Source organism: Rousettus aegyptiacus, unplaced genomic scaffold, assembly GCF_014176215.1.
Source record: "Rousettus aegyptiacus isolate mRouAeg1 unplaced genomic scaffold, mRouAeg1.p scaffold_m13_p_9, whole genome shotgun sequence".
NCBI lineage: Eukaryota > Metazoa > Chordata > Mammalia > Chiroptera > Pteropodidae > Rousettus > Rousettus aegyptiacus.
Genome location: NW_023416312.1, coordinates 104291780 through 104308356, shown reverse-complemented (window position 1 = coordinate 104308356; position 16577 = coordinate 104291780). Strand labels below are relative to the sequence as shown.

Genomic DNA, 16577 nt, shown 5'->3' with positions numbered 1-16577 from the left:
ATGAAAAATAAAATGTAAAAAACAAAACATAAGGACTGGAAGAAAACATGGGCAAATTCCTCGGCAACCTTGGTGTAGGGAAAGGCTTTCCACTCAGGAATCGAAGTCCAGAGCATGAGTGGAATGTAAATAATGTCACCACTTTGGAAAACACTTGGGCAGTTTCTTAAAAAATTAAACATGCAACGAGCCATTCCAATTCTAGGTGTCTACCGAATTAAAAAAACATACATCCATGCGGAAACTTGCAGGTCAGTATTCACGGCAGCATAATACATAAGAGCCAAAAAGTTGAAACAACCCAAAAGTCCATCGGCTGGTGAATGGGTAGACGAACGTGGTCTAGCTAGACAACGAAACACGATTCAGCAGCACAAAGGAACAGAGCACTGACACATGCTATGACGTGGATGAGTCACAAAAACATTATAGGTGAAAGAGGCCAGACACAGAGGTCACGTACTATGAGATTCCACGTACATGATTCGTCCCCAGTGGGTGTATCTGGAGAGACAGAGAGCAGATTAGTGGTTGCGTGGGGCTGGGAGTGGGAATAGGAAAATGGGTGCGAGGGATCTTTCTGCGGTGAAGGAAAGGTTCTAAAATAGGATTGTGGTGACAGTTGTACGACCCTGTAAATTTACTAACAAACAGTGAATTATACACTTAAAATGAGTGAATTTTAAGGTATGTAAATGGTATCTTAATAAATCTGCTAAAAAGTCTAGGCAATAAAGAGATGATTGATAATCTTTCTACTACATAAAGATTACAATTTTTTTGCATGACGAAGAAACATCATAAATACAGTAAAAGAGAACAGACTAGGAGAAAATATTTGTAACACACTACAGACAAAAGACTGTATCACTACTATATAAAGAACTGTTGAAAATAAGAGCCCAAAGTAGGGTGGCTATTATTAAAAGAAAACGGAAGCAGAAAGTAAGTGCTGGCGAGGAGGTGGAGAAACGGGAACGCTTGTGCGCTGCTGGTGGGAATGCAAACTGGCGCGGCCGCTTTGGCAAACGGTGTGGCGGCTTAATTTAAAATTTGTAAATGGAAATACTTGATGATCCAGCTATTCCATTTCTGGGTACATATCCAGAGGAAACGAAAGCAGCATCATTCACAATTGCCGAAAGGTAGAAGCAACCTAAGCGTGTACTGACAAATGAATAGAAATATAACATATGATGTGGATGGATGGATGGATGGATGGATGGATAGAATGTAATATTATTCAGCCTTTAAAAGGAAATTCTGACGCATGCTACGACATGAAACTCAAAGACGTTGTGCTAACAAGGCAGTCACCAAAGGACAAACAGTGCATGATTCCTCCTTACGAGGTACTCAGAGTAACCAAACGAAGTAGAATGGTGGCTGCCGGGGGCTGGGGCGAGGGGGAAATGGGCAGTTACTGACAAGTGGGTAAAGAGTTTCAGTTCTGCGAGACGAAAATGGTTTTGGGGATGAACAGCGGTGACGGCCGCACGGCACTGTGAATGTACTTAATGTCACCGAACCGTGTATTTTAAAATGGTTAAAATAGTAAATTTTACGTTTTCTATACTTTCCCACAATTTTTTAACAGGGCCAAAAGTTCAAAAACCCGATAGAAAAACAGGACACGTGAATAGACAATTCACCAGCAAAAGAGATAAAAGTGGCCCTGAAACATGAAAAATGCTCAAACCCGCTTGTAATTTAAAAAATACAAATGCAAACGACCCCGAAATAGTATTTCTCACCTATCAGATCGGCCAAAATTGAGAAATAGATACTGGTTGTGGCTTTGCTTGTTTCAGTATTTCCTGGAAATCATTTTTTGTCCATTCCTAGGGGTCTTCCCCGTTCATTACAGCTGCGCCGTGTGCCATGCACATGAACTCAACCTGAAACTGTGCGCCTGTTGAACAATGCCCCCCACACCCCGGTGTGTTCTTTTAGTTTTCTGCCGCTGCTTTTATTTATAGAATGCTCTTAGCCTTTGCCTATATGCACATAGGACTCTCGCTCATATCTTCTTCTAGTTTCTTCTGGGTTTTTTTCTTTTTTAAAAAAAGTGCACGGTTGGATAGTGTCAAGCACATTTACATTGTTATGAAACAGATCTCTAGAATTTCTTCAAATTGTAAAACTGAAATTCTATACCCGTTAAACAACTCCCCTTGCATCCCCTCCCCCAGCCCCTGGTAACCAGCATTCCACGGTCTGTTTCTATGAATCCGACTACTTTAGATACCTCATACAAGTGGAATCACATAGTGTTTCTCCTTTTGCGACTGGCTTATTTCACTTAGCAGAATGTCCTCAAGGTTCATCCGTATTGTAATATGTGATAGGATCTCCTTCCTTTTTAAGGCTGAATAATATTCCACTGTGTGAATATACATTTTGTTTATCCATTTGTCTACTGATGGACATTTGTGTTGCTTCTGCCTTCTGGCTACTGTGAATAGTGCTGCTATAAACATGAGTATGTAAATATCTTCAAGATCCTCCTTTCGATTCTTTTAGATATATACCCAGAAGAGGGAAAGCTGGATAATATGGCATTTCAATTTTTAATTTTTTGAGGAAACTCTATACTGGTTTCCATAACAGTTATACCATTTTACAATCCCTCCACCAGCACACAAGGATTTTAATTTCTCCACATCCTCCTCACATCCTTGCCAACATTTGTTATTTCCTGTTTTTTTTTTTTTTAATATAGTGGTCATCCTAAGGGGTGTACGGTGATATTTCATTGTGGTTCTGATTTATGTTCCTCTGCTCTGAGGATATCTTTTTGTATAACTGACTCTTATACTATCATAATATTTCACATACCCATCACGTACCCCAAATATAAACAAACAACTAGAACCAGTGAAGATGTCGGGGAAACCCAAAATGGAATACAATGACTGCAGGAAATAGTATCTTGCCTGGATATTCTGAATCTAAAGAGAAAAAGAAATGTACAAAATGCTGTAATCTAGTTCATGAAAGTGTTTCTCATAAGAGGATGGGCCAGCAATTCTGAAACTGTGTATACTAGAACTGAACAAGAAAGTAAACAGATTGCAAATTTTTGTTAGAGAAAGAAGTTATAAATAAGGAGAGGAAGGCTAAAATGAATGCTGTAGTGTTGGACTGGAATCGGAGGTATCAGTATAAAATTATGGTCTTTAATATGTACACAGACATAGAAACATAGGTATGAGTGTTTGTGTGGGTTACTATACATTCAGATACTTCCTAGTGCCGCTCACTGAGAAGACCCAGAGGCAGTGACAGCCCAGTACCAATGAGTGCACCTAGTGCCCAGATCTGGTCTCTAAACACCATTTTCCAATTAAAAAAAAAACACAACACAGGCTCCTTGGAGATATGATTGATTCCAGAACTGGGGTGGAGAAAATACAAGATGGGTGTGGAACATCTTGTGGAAATGCTCAAAAAGTTGAGGGTGTGTCAAAGAACACAAGAGCCACCCGGAAAGGGGCTCCTAATGGACAAAGCAGGAACGACTGGATGTTAACTCACAGAATAAAATAAAGACTTACGAGTCTATAGGGATAAAAAGAAAACATAAAATAAATAGATAGGGAAGAAGAGACAACTCTTCCTCATAGTGAAATTCTAATTAGTAAGTTTCTGAGGGCAGAACTCATGTTCTTCGTGTTACATCGTCTGCTTTGAAGCTAACTAGCCGAGTCCTACATAGCCAGCGATTTTGGTGAGATTTTGGTGAGATGCCCACACTGACGCCAAGCACGACCAGAAACTCTAACAGATCAGGGGAAAATGACCATCAGGAGAAATAGCCTCTGCTGCACTATGCACTGAAAATCAATCTAGGACTTACTTTATAGATCCAGGCAAGGTACCTCCATGGGCTTGTAGCAACAAGACCTGTAGCTGTTGTACCTGGGAAATGCAAAATAAAAAAAAAAAAAGTCACTAATCAAAAGCTATTACGACTGGCAGTAATTTCACTCAATACCTATGAAATCTAAGGCATATCTTAGGTATTACAGAAAGCATCATGGTTAACGATTCAACCATAAAAGCACAATCGGCATTACACGAATAACTGGTACTTAGAAGATGAATTGTCCCTTTCGCCTAAGCATCTTAATGAGTTTGTATTGAGCATCTATATTTTAAAAAGTCAAACTCAGCCCTGGGCTAGGCAATGTGGGGGGACTATGAGAATAAACGCTTGTGGCTTATCTTCAGGTTTACAATCAATGTAGTTGATGCAGACAAGCCTAAGGCCTGAAAGAGTAGGAAATATTACAAGACAGAAGGTGCTAAGCCATCAAATATAGCTAAGTGCTTTAGGGTTCAGAGAAGCAGCACATCAATGAAATTCCCAAACGGCCCCAAGGAGCTTCATAGGAATGGATCTTAACATAAGAGCGCATGCGCAATTGTCCTCTCCTGTTCCCACCATGACGAAAGAGGGGCTGTCCTGCCTCCTGCAACCCGTCTCCTCACTTGTGCTTTGGATCCCAAGTCTTCCTGCCTCCCAATCAACCTGACTCTCTATTTGTTATCCCTTCTCTCTTCTATGTCTTTGACTTCTCCCTGTCTATAGGAGCCTTCCTATTAAAACATATTCGAGTCTCTCCCATCTTAAAGCAAAAGCACCCTTCCCAAACCGACTTCCTGCCTCTTTTGGCCTGTTCCTCTCCTTCACAGAGTTTGAGAGAGCAGCCTACACGCGCTGCCTCCATTTCCCCTTGCTTACCTCTCTCACTTGCTCCTCGACCTCGACACTGATTTCTGCCCACAGCATTCCACTGAAATAACTCTTGCTGAGATCACCGATGATCTGCCTGTCACTATGTCCCAGGGACGTTTTTCAGTCTTCATTACGTGACTGGTCGTATTTGGCTTCCCAGACACCACGCTTTCCTGCTTTTCCTTCCATTCTTCTAGCTGATCTTTTAAGTCTTTCTTGGTTCACCTTTGCTCCCATTGTCCTTTAAATGACCCAGGTCCTCAAAGCTCTGTATCAGTCTGCCTACTTCGCACTCTCTCCTTAAGGTCTCATTTCTGCCTGTGGTTTCAATTGCCATCTACGAACTGGTGACTCCCAAAATTTATCCCACACACAGATCTTTCTGAATTTAGATTTTTACATTAAACTATCTACGCAATATTTCCAGATAGTTGTCTGCCTTCCACAGATCCGGCCTTTCTCCAGTGAAATCCAGGTCCGTGAAAGCGCCAGGAATCTGCGTGTCACGCCCTCATCCCCGATCTAATGCACTGGTCACTTCTGTTTACCATCGCCGCCACCAGCACCGTAAGTCGAAGCCACCATTGTCCCTCGCTTGGATTGCTGCAGCAACTATATTCCATTTGCACACAGTAGCCAGACCGCCTTTTAAACATGGAAATTACCAGTTACCCCTGTTCTGAAAAGCACTTTTACCGTGGTCCACAAGACCCGCTCCGGCCTCTGCTTCTCCTCTAGTCTCAGGCTTGAATACTCTGCCCTCGCCATCTCTGCCCTAGCCACATCAGTGGCTTTGAGTTCTTCAAAGGCATCACAGTCCTTCCTAACTCAGGACCCTGGTAGACTCGCTATAACACATGCCTGGTGCTGCCCTAAGCGCTTTGCATGTATCCTTAGCTCGCTTGACGCTCACAAAACCCCTATTTCCTTTTCATAGATAGGGAAAGTGAGGGACGGACATCTCGCCCGAGGCACGCAGCTGTGAGTTAGAGGACCGGGATCTGGACCCGGCAGCCTGGCTGCGGCGTCAGTGCCTAAGCACTATACTTGGCTACACGTGCTGCTGCTTCTCCCTGGAATCTTCTTCCTTCTCGGCGTAGATAGTTCCTACTCAGCCCGTCGGATCTCAGCTCAAAGGCTGCTACATCAGGAAGCCTTCTCGGATCACACAGACAACAGGAGATGACGCCATGCTCCACTTCCCTAGCTCACGATCCCAGTTTGCAAGGACGTGTTGCTGGGATGGTGTTTAGTTTTGTCTCTTCCACTAGGTGATACGTTCCACGAAGGCAGAAACTGCCTGCTTTGCTTGGCACCGTATCCCAGCATCATATCTGACACATAATTGTGCTGGATAAATAAATATCTATTGTCGGAGCGAATGAACAAATAAATGACTAGGAAAAAGAGCATTTGGGGCAAGAGGAATCCACATGGAAGGAAACAGAGGGCCAGAACTGAGTATGGCATGTTACAATTGAGAAGATACTCTGAACAGGTAAATTATTTGTGTTTTCTATAGCGAGCCTCGAGGAGGGAAGGAGATAAGGAGAAGGGGGAAGGAAGAAAGAGATGAACTAAACAGTAGTTATTGTGACTGAGGATGGCCAGAGGCGGGGTGAGCGCTGGACAGGCGGGAAGCACCAGATTCCCAGTGGCAGGAGCGCTGGACCCTGGGAGTTTGCACCCCCAGCCTGGATGGACCCGACCGCCTGCCAAGCCGTCACACGGCCAGTTAAACGGATGCCGCCAAGATGTCACGCTCTTGCCTGGCCGCCTCTCCCCTCTGTGCGATTTCAAGTGTTCCGTGGTCTCCCCAATGCCACTGATGTACTTGCTCGCCTGAGAAGATGACCTGCCCCCCTACTCAACTGAGAGGACAGACGCCCTCAGGATGAGATGCCCTCGATTTCCCTTCTTCTCCCTCCTATCCTAACCTCTGTTCTTCTAGCCTTGGTGGCAGGTGGCCCCCTCTACTGTTTAAGCAAATCCCTCTTTATTCATGTTCAGGACCTCAAGCATTTAGATGGCCCCTCGGCGACCGGTCCCTGTTCTCGGTTTCAGCCTTTCCCAACTGGCTCCTTCACTTGTTTAATTCTCTCCCATATTTGAAACCCTGACCCTTGACTACCTACCTCTTGTCTCTGTTCATCTTGCCTCCTTGAAAGGAGCGCCTACCACCTTCCGCCCCCTCGTCCGGCATTCGCTGTCCGCCTGACAGCATACTACTCCTTTACTTAGCAGCTCGACTTAGATGTCTCGTGAGCCCTTCGAATTCAAAATGCCCCAAACCGAGTCTTATCGTTTCCATTTTGCCACCTGACCTCGTCTGTCCTCCTGCATCCCCTGACCCAGTGACTGGCACTGCTGTTCATTTGGTTGTCCAAGTAAGAAGCCAGGAACCGACCCTGACTCTCCTCACCTGGCCTTCCACGTCCAATCTGTCACCAAGTCCCCACACGTCCTGCCTCCTCGGTGGTGCTGATTTTTCTAATCTGTCCCCTTCTCCCCAATTCTATTGCTGCTGCCTTTCGTTCAGGCCACAGTCTTCACCTGGATTATTATAACAGCCTCGTTTATTTTCCTATTTCTAGTCATACCTGCCGCTGATCCACTTTCCTTATTCTTGCTGGAGTGATGACCCTAAAACACGCATCTCACCATGCCACCATCTTACTTAAAATCTTTCCAAGGCTCCCTGTACTTTTGGGTTGAATTCCAAAATCTTCAACAAGCCAAATAAGGACATTAAGGATCTGATTTCCTGCCTCGCCTCTTGCTGCTCAATTCTTTTTTACCAGTGAAATCCCTTGTCTTAAATATATCAACAAACACATTGACAGGAGTTACTTTAAGATGTCCCCAAACTAACATAATGCTTAACCAAGATGTCCAAACTTCCAGAAGAGGAGCGGCTGGGAGAAGGAGCCCTACCATTCCACACACGTCCCTGTACCATTTCTCATCAAGAGTTCGAGCCCCTTATACCTGCTGCTTCAGGTGGTTAAGTTCAGCTGTCTGGGGATCAATGTTAACGATAGGTTTGTTCTTGATTTTTCTTGCTCGGTCGGCATAGCGAAGAGTATTCAATGTTTCCTCTAGATTGGAGTCAGCAGGGCTCACACAGGCTATCATAAGGGTATGGCTATTGCCTCCTAGAGAGTCTGAAAAAGAACAATGGAAGGAAATGAAATCAAACAAGCAGGATGCCAGCAGAGCTGCCTATGTGGCCTGGCGACTTCAAACTCAGCGCTGTACGAGAAAAGGATTCTCGCGTAGCTACAAATTCCCTACTTGTGACAATACAAAAACACAAACATTTTTGATGTATAAAATAATAGTGTTGAATCCTATTGCAAGCATGTGTCTTTATTCTCGAAAGAGACTGATTTCAGCAGTTAATCAGCTTGAAAGGACTGGGACCAAGTAAATTAGGAGACACGCCGGGATTAAACATCCCTAGGACGCCCCCTCCAGGTAGATGTGAACTCTTCAGGGAATTCTGCTTATCAGCACTAACAAAGGCAAAGTAACCAAGTTCATTTTCAGGTGCAAAGTACTAAGTACAGCTGGCATTCTCCAGATTCCTTGGCTCTCAAAGCCATATATGAAGACATCTTTCCATTATCTTACAAGCTTGCATGCCAACAGGTCTCTCTCCTATTTATCAAGTGGACGGCACTGAATGCAATAGTCCAAAAATCTGGGTTTTTACTTGTTGCATTTTTGCTTTCTCAGCACTATCATTCTGAGTCCCTCCGTCTTGTTTTTAGAGGCTTACCTTGAAGCAGTCGAGTCAACTTGGAATCTCTGTAGGGCACAAAGCCGCCCTTTTTGTCATCTCCAAGAGCACTGATTACATTTCCCAAGCACAGGAGGCCTCGGTTAATATTAATACCTAACAGCGGGAAACAAAATTTAAATCGCTTGGTAAAGCACCTAACGTGTTACATATGTTTATCCTGGGAAAGGTCCAAGAAAGCCCACAGAAATAGTTACACATCAATCTTAAGGACACTTCTTAATCCTGTTCCCTTCTCTGAGGGTGCCTCTTAAGCAAAGTTCAAAGGACAAAGGTCCAAACGCTGGATGTGTACAACTGGCTCTGCTGGCTCTTCTTGCCGTCTCCCATGGAAGCAAAGTGGACAGATGACTATCGCTATGTCAACAACCATTCGCATAGCTATTTGCTTTTTATATCCATCATCACACTCAATCTTTAACTCAATGCCGTGAAATTAGATAAACGGCTGTTGGTTATCATCTACTTATCATTACTAAAGTCCTGCAGAGGGACAATAACGATGATGCCAGTGATAAGAAACGCTCAGTTTGCATCGTATTTACTATGAGCCAGACACCGTTTTGGGTCTTTCATACATATTAACTCACTTCATCCTCACGACAGTCCTATACAGTATGTATAAAGTTTGATTATCCCTGTGGCGACAGATATGAGAGTTGAGGCACAAAGAGCTTAGGTAACTTCTCTAAGGTCACACGGCTAATGATAAGTGGCAGAGTCAGGATTCAAACGTAGGCAGTCTGGCCCCAAAGTCCATGGTCTTGGCCCCTATGTTCTACGGAAATGAGCTAAGCTGCTCACTTCGAGGCGCCAGGTACCCCGGAAAGAGAGGAGACTGGAGGTTGAAAGGAGGGTGTTGAAAATGTATAGAAAGAACTCCTGAACGCTCAAGTCCGCCTCCAGAGCCATGTGACTACTGTGTCCCCATTCTCAACCGCTCCCAGTCTACTTAATGAGACAGTCTTTCCAATGTCCATCCATTAAGTGTTGTTGGTATTCTTGTGAGACTGTCTTACGCTCTTTTCTGACTACATATGGTCATCGCTGCCTAGAAGTCCAGTAAACGTGCACAGCAACGAGTCCCTAAATCTGCATCTCCACCCAGAACTCCTTCCCGCTGTCCAAAGCTATACTTCGGCTGCCTGCTGAATAACCTCCATTGGCCTGTGCCCGGGGGGCACTGCCTGAAAACAATGAACGAAACTGAATCCATCTGACTTGACTTCCATCACTGTTCCTTGTCTCTCTGCCACCGTCCAACCAGTTCCCCAAGAAACAGCGGACCCGAGACATCGGGGACTCTCCCTTTTTTTCGCTCCACTCGTGTGAGTCTTCTCACTGAACATCTAGTGATGTGCACAGTGCTCCGGGCCGTGTGCTGGGTGTTAGAGACACAAAGATGAATAAGTCACAACCCCTACACTCGAGGAGTTCGTAGTCTATGGGGAGGGAGAGACACACACACACACAAATAACTGCAAATACAATGTTAAAAGAAGAGATATGTGTAGTAAAAATGGGTTCTCATAGGTAGGAGTGGTGGTAAAGTTTACCTGGAAAGGTAAATGAAGGCATCAGCGAGGAACTGAAAATTTGAGCTGAATTGTGAAGGTCAAAGGCATCGGAGGAGGGAAGGGTGAGAAGGAAGGAGGTGAGGGCACCCAGGCTGAGGAGGCAGCTCATGCCTGTGGGGCAGCATTGTACATTTAGGACCGACAGGTGGCTCAACGTAAATACGGTGCAAGTTGTGAGATGGACATTGACAAATAGTGAGGCTAGAGGACAGCTAGGAGCAGGTCATAAAGGGCATGACAGATACGTCGTGCACAGGCATGTGTGTTTAGCTCGGAGGGCAGTGGTTTTCCGATCGTGTTCCTGGGATCCCTAAGTTTCTGCAATTACAATTTGGATTTTGTTCGAAAAATTCTTTTTTGTCATGGTAAAATATACATAACATAAAGCTTACCATTTTAATTGTTTTTTAATTGTATAGTTCAGTGGCACTAAGTACATTCGCGTTGCTGTGCAACTGTCATCAGTATTTAAAAGTATTCTAACTATTTTAAAACTGCAGGTAAATGGCTCACTCCAACTTTTCTGCAGTCTTTAAAAATACCTACATCATTTGTGCATATGTTTGAATGTTTTGCCAGTGTGTGATTTAAGGTTGTGGCTTTGCACTAGACCTTTTCCCAGTTCGCATGCTCACTCATGGAAAATTATGCAGGGGATTATACCACAATAGCACATGAGCTTGTACTGAAACGCCAGACAGAGGAAGTCACTTTGTCCACGTGCTCATCACAGCATCACGGTCAGTTGTGAAGGACCCAACGGACATGGAACTCAAGATGTTAAGATGATACGGATTTAAAGATGGTTTCTCAATCCAAGTGCCCATCGATGGATGAATGGCTAAAGACGTGTTGTATAATGTGATATTACACAACGTGGTCTGTTATGCTCTCCATATATCTATGTATCTATATATGAGAGATATATATGCTCTCTATATTTATATATGTATAAAATTGGATACTATTTAGCTATAAAAAAAGAAGAATGTGCTGCCTTTTGTGACATGGATAGATCTTGAGGGCATTATGCTAAATTAGTCTGGGGAAGAAAGACGAAGTCTTTGTTTTCAGTTACGTATATAATCGAAAAAGGCTAAACTCATAGAAAGAGAGTAGAACGGTGGCTGCCGGAGGCCGAGGGGTGGGGGAGATGGGGACATGTTGATCAAAGGGTACAAACCTCCAGTCATAAGATGAGGAAGTTGGGGTAATGTCTTGCATGGCTAGAGTGCAGTACAAAACACTGGCACAATCCCCAGAGCTCATTCGGACATCACCAGCTTTTCCGGGCACGCCACAGTCTGTTTAACCATTTGCCTGCTGACGGATACTTGAGTCGATTCCAGTTCGGGGTTATTACAAACAGGGCAGCTATGGACAGCCACGTGCAGGGTTTTGCGTGCACACACACACCGTCTGCCGTAAATGCCCGGTAGCGCCACTGCTGTGTTGTATGGAGAGCGCGCGTTCAGTCCGAGGAGACTACTGGACTGTCTTCTGGAGTGGCCGTAGCTTTCTACATTCCCGACGGCAATGTGTGACAGGTCTAGCTTCTCCACACCCTTGCCAGCATTTGGCATTGTCACTAATTTCTCTTCCCGCTATGCTGAGAGGTGTGCAGTGACAGACAGCTCATTGTGTTTCCACATGCATTTCCTTAATGACCACGGACACTGAGCATCTGTTCGTGTGCTTACTGCCACGTGCATATCCTCTTCAGTGAAATCTCTGTTCATGTCTTTTGCCCGTTTTCTAGTTAGACTGTTTTTTGTACAGCGTTTTCAGAGTTCTTTGTATATTCTAGATACAAGTCCTTTGTTGGGCATGGAAAATGTTATGATATGCAAGTTAATATAAAGAATGGAATTGTAATCATAAAAATAGCTATAACGTTATTGTTTAAAGATAGACTCACTCAATTATATAATATAAACTTATAAATGTACATGAATTTAAAATCTTTTTAAAGTTTATTCCAACTCTTGGAATTTGGTATAAGATTTCATTAAAAAGAAGAGTGTCCCCCTGTTTTAAAGAGGGGTAAACATGATCAAGCTCAGATTTGAGAAATATTGTATTTGGAAGGTAGATTTAGAGAAGGAAACTACTGTTTAAGAAAGCACATAGGAGATTTTAAACTGTTATTTTAACAGTTCAGGTGAGAGACCTTTAAGGACTGGCTAGAACAATGAAAAATGGTATTTAGGACATCAAATGACATGACTAAGTGACCTTTTGGATGTGAGAGATGAGGAAGGAAGAGAGTGAACACAACATATGCCCAAATTCCAGGAGGAAGGCGGATGTTCATTCATCTGGCCGCAGCCAACACTTATGAACAGCTATCGTGTGCTGGGCACAGTGCCTAGCACACGTGGCAGGAAAATAAGAACTGGTCTGTACCTGCACGGGATTCAAAGCGTACTGGGGAAGCAGACAAGTAAAGAATTACAGCGCAAAGCGAGGATGCTGCGAGATTTGGTATGGCGGCAACGGACTGGGGAGGGAGGTAATCCACATCGTGATAAGGCTTTAGGTTACAGGCGCTTAGGTACACGCATCTGTCAAAACCCAGCTAATATACACTTAAAATTTGTTTTTTTCATTATAAATTTTACATTTAAAGATCTAAACAAATATTAAACCCCAGAGACTAATATGTAAGCTTATGCATTCAGATGTAAGTGTGCTGATGTACACTTAAACAAGACAGAAAATAAAAGGCTCATAAGTGAAAAGAAAGTAAAAAGACAAGTCAGACACGAGGGAGATGATGTCTGCAAAATATGTGGGGTGGGGAGGTTCACGATGAACAAAGCCAAATGGTGACAAGAATCTAAACTACTTCTGAAATAAGCAGTAAAGAACTGCTTTTGAAATCAATAAGTAAAAGACAGACACAATAGAAAAATGGGCAAGACTAAAAGAGGCATTTTACGGAAAAGAAAATATTCGTGGCTAATAAACATAAGAAAAGATGATCAATCCTTTTACTCATCAAGGTAATGAAAATTAAAATCATAACGGTTTCTCATTCTACACTGTGAGATTGGCAAAAAAATTAAATTCTCATGAAACAGTGTTGGGGGATGTGGAGTGACCGGGACTCATAAATTGGGACACTCTGGAAGCCAGTGGGTGCACGTGTACTGTACCCTATGACCCAGGAACTCTTCTAACTACATACCCCAGAAAATTCTTACGCATATGCATCAGGATGCATGGACTAGAATGTTCGTAAGAGCACCGGTGATAACAGCCCTGAACTGGAAACAAATGAAATATCCATCGACTGCAGAAAGAACAAACGGTGGTAGCGTCGTGCCGTGGGACACCACAGCGAAGTGGCAGTGAAGGAGCTACGGTCGCGTGTGGCGTAGATGAGTCTGTCCTACACAATGCCAAACGGAGGGCGTAAGACACAGAAGGTGACACGCAGTATGACTCCGTTCATACAGCTTAAAAATAGACCGAAGTGTATCATGCTGTTTAGAGATGTGTACGCAGGTGGCAGCACTGTCAAGGAAAGGAAGGGGACCGCCACCGCAAGAGTCAGGCGTGGTCGCCTGCAGAGGCCCGAGAGAGGCGTACACGGGTGCTGGAAATGTCCTGGTTTGCAACCTAAGTGATAGCTACGCGGGCATCCACGTTATGATTATTTATTAAACGATATGCACGATTTATGCAGTTTTCTGTGTGTATGCTGTATCTCCCTGGAAAATGTCACCGAGTGAAAATCACACGTGTTGCTAAGCAGTGTAAACTTTTTTTGAGGAATCTGACTCTAAAGGGAAGGGATAGGGTAGCAGCTGCAGGACTCAGGACTGAAGGAGTTTGTGTACATACGTTCACGAAAATCCATGTGCAAGGATGGGGCACTATTCACAACAGCCCCACGCTGGAAATTACCCAAATGCCCATCTGCGGGAATGAAAATGAAGGAACGACGACTGCAGGCAATAATGTGGATGAGTCTCTCGAGCAACATGTCGAGTCAGAGCTACCAGATTTAGCCAAAAGAAAAAAAAAATACAGGCATCCAGTTAAACTTGAATTTCAGATACATGAGGAATCATTCTTAACATGAGTTATGTTCCATGCAAAATGACTTGTCACGTGTCTGAAATTCAAGTTTAACCGGGCATCCTTAATTCTCTCTACTGATCTTACATTGAATGAAGGGAACCAGACAAAAAGGTTTCCCTTTGGGGAAAACGAACACTGAACTGGGCACAAGTGACACTTCTGGGGAGCTTGTCATGGAGTTTCTTGATGCGAGTGCTGGTGACATGGGTGTATTCACATTGTGAACAATTCATCAAACTGGAAAATTGCGGTTGGTGGATTTTTCTCTATGCTCTATTATACTTCAATTGAATCACCTATCTGTTATCCATCTGTAATCTATTTATAATTTATCTGGCAGTGAGCTCAATGTGTTTTATATTCAAAGTCATAACAAAAAAATAGAGAAACTTAAGAAATGTACACCCACGCTGACTACAAGGAGATAAACACCTTGAATAGGTTGTTTGATCCAGAATATAAATGGTTTATAAATATAAAAGTATGTTCAACTTTACCAATAACTACAGGAAAGAAAATGAAATACCGTTTTTCACTCATCAAACTGATAATAACACTTAGTAGAAAAGGTAAAAAACTTTAGAAAAATGAATACTCTCATGCCTTTATGGGGATCTGGCAGTATATTTTAAAATTGTAGATGGCTTGGGGGAAGATGGTAGGTTAGAGATATCCCAGATTCCCCTTTTTCCAAGTCTGATCCATCTACTCTGGTCACGAGCCAAGCAGGTGTTGAGAGAGTGAGGTCACGGCATGGGCCTGAGACACAGGGTTTTTCATCTCTGGAACAGATGAGAACTCAGGGTCCAGGGCCTGGGTCTCATGTAGCAGAGCCAGAGTGCAAGGATGGGGACACGGCTCCTGGTGAAGGCCTGGCCCGCAGGACCCTGGGGACTCTGAGGGCGCAGTCGACACTGCCTGTGTGAGTGTGCCTGGTTGTCCTGGATGCGAAAGGCCTACAGGACGCCGAGGAGCTGGGTTGGGTTCTCGCTAACTTGAGACCATGATGACACTGGGGAACAAGAGTACACACAGGCCACCTGTGAGGCGTCGCAAGGCTGTGACATGGCTGCTTCTACAGTGCTGACTCATGGGGACGAACTCGCACAGCTGCTATGACTTAAGGCGCCCTGATTTAGACTTGAGCCCCGATGAGCAGACAAAGGAAAATAAGAATACATGTAAGGGGACCCAGAAGCCAAAGAGAGGAAGTTGCAGAAAACTTAGAAGAGGCCTTTAATGGAACAGAATTGCTGAAGGAAACAGACGACTTGAACATAAAAAAGATCACTGAAGGAGATTAAAGTACAGGATAAAAAAGCCTTTTTGGAACTCCAAGAATGAAATACCATTTACCCAAAGCAGTAGCAATTATCATTCCACATATTAAAACACTAAAACCAATCCAATTAAAATCAGAAACTAGATGCCCCGGAAGAAAGCAATTTTACAAGCCCAGGGTGTATCTTTCAACATCCTTCTTGCTAATAAACAAAACATCAGAGAATTAAATGACAGGAATAAATGTTGGCAAAGAGATTGTTTTTCTTTTTACCGATACGATTTTATACTGAGAAAACTCAAGACTCTAGTTTAAAAACAAACTTAGAACAGAGCTGTACGTATCAAGATGGAGGAATCTCACAAACAACATTGAGCAGAAACGAGAGTGACAATAGAACACACACGTTATGAAGCCATTCATGAAAAGTTTAGAAACAGGCAAAATATCACCACGGTTTGTTAACAGATGCAAGAATAAGGAAATCAATGGAACAGATAAACACCACATTCCTACTGGTCGTTAAATTTGCCCCTCGGTCTGATGCAAACTACCCCGATTCCTAACGACTCACTCAACTGACGCTGCTCTGGCAGTGTCACCAAAACCTCAGTGGACAAACCCATCTGTCACTTCTCAGTCCTCATCTTACGTAATCACGCTGAAGCATCTGCACGGGTGATAATCCCTTCTTTCCAGAAACTCTTCTCTTGGTTTTTAGCTACTACTTCCTGTCCTGCATCCCTCGACCTCTTTACTCTGCTCCTTTGCCCTTGACTCTGCCAAATCAGTGCTCCTCACTAATAGCCAGGGTAGGCTCTGTCTTTACCTGGTCTTTCTTCACACAACTCACCTAGGAGACCTCAGAGATTCCACACATTTCTATCCAGCCCAGATGTTGCTTCTAAGCTCTCGCTCTGAAATTCCCATTGCCTCCTGGACTTTTCTAACGTGCATTCCAAATGTGACACATCCAAAGTCAAGCTCGTCATCTTTCTGTCCATGGTCTGCTTCCTATGTACCTATGGCTTCTTTGTTCGCTAGTTTCCCTTCAGCTGCTGGCATCTCCACTTGATCTAAGGCTCA

At 43.6% G+C, this 16577-nt stretch overlaps 1 protein-coding gene across 3 annotated transcripts in view; it reads right to left on the bottom strand.

Moving 5' to 3' along the window:
• The window catches only part of KIF4A (kinesin family member 4A), a 74542-nt gene that overhangs the window by 39629 nt on the left and 18336 nt on the right, over nt 1-16577 (bottom strand). For all 3 annotated transcript variants that reach the window (XM_016132625.2, XM_036226815.1, XM_016132626.2), the window contains exons 8-10: nt 8523-8639; nt 7730-7905; nt 3860-3921 (exon numbers count right to left, since the gene is read on the bottom strand). In XM_016132625.2, coding sequence (XP_015988111.2) covers nt 3860-3921; nt 7730-7905; nt 8523-8639 — 355 coding nt within the window. The remainder of the gene's footprint in view (nt 1-3859; nt 3922-7729; nt 7906-8522; nt 8640-16577) is intronic.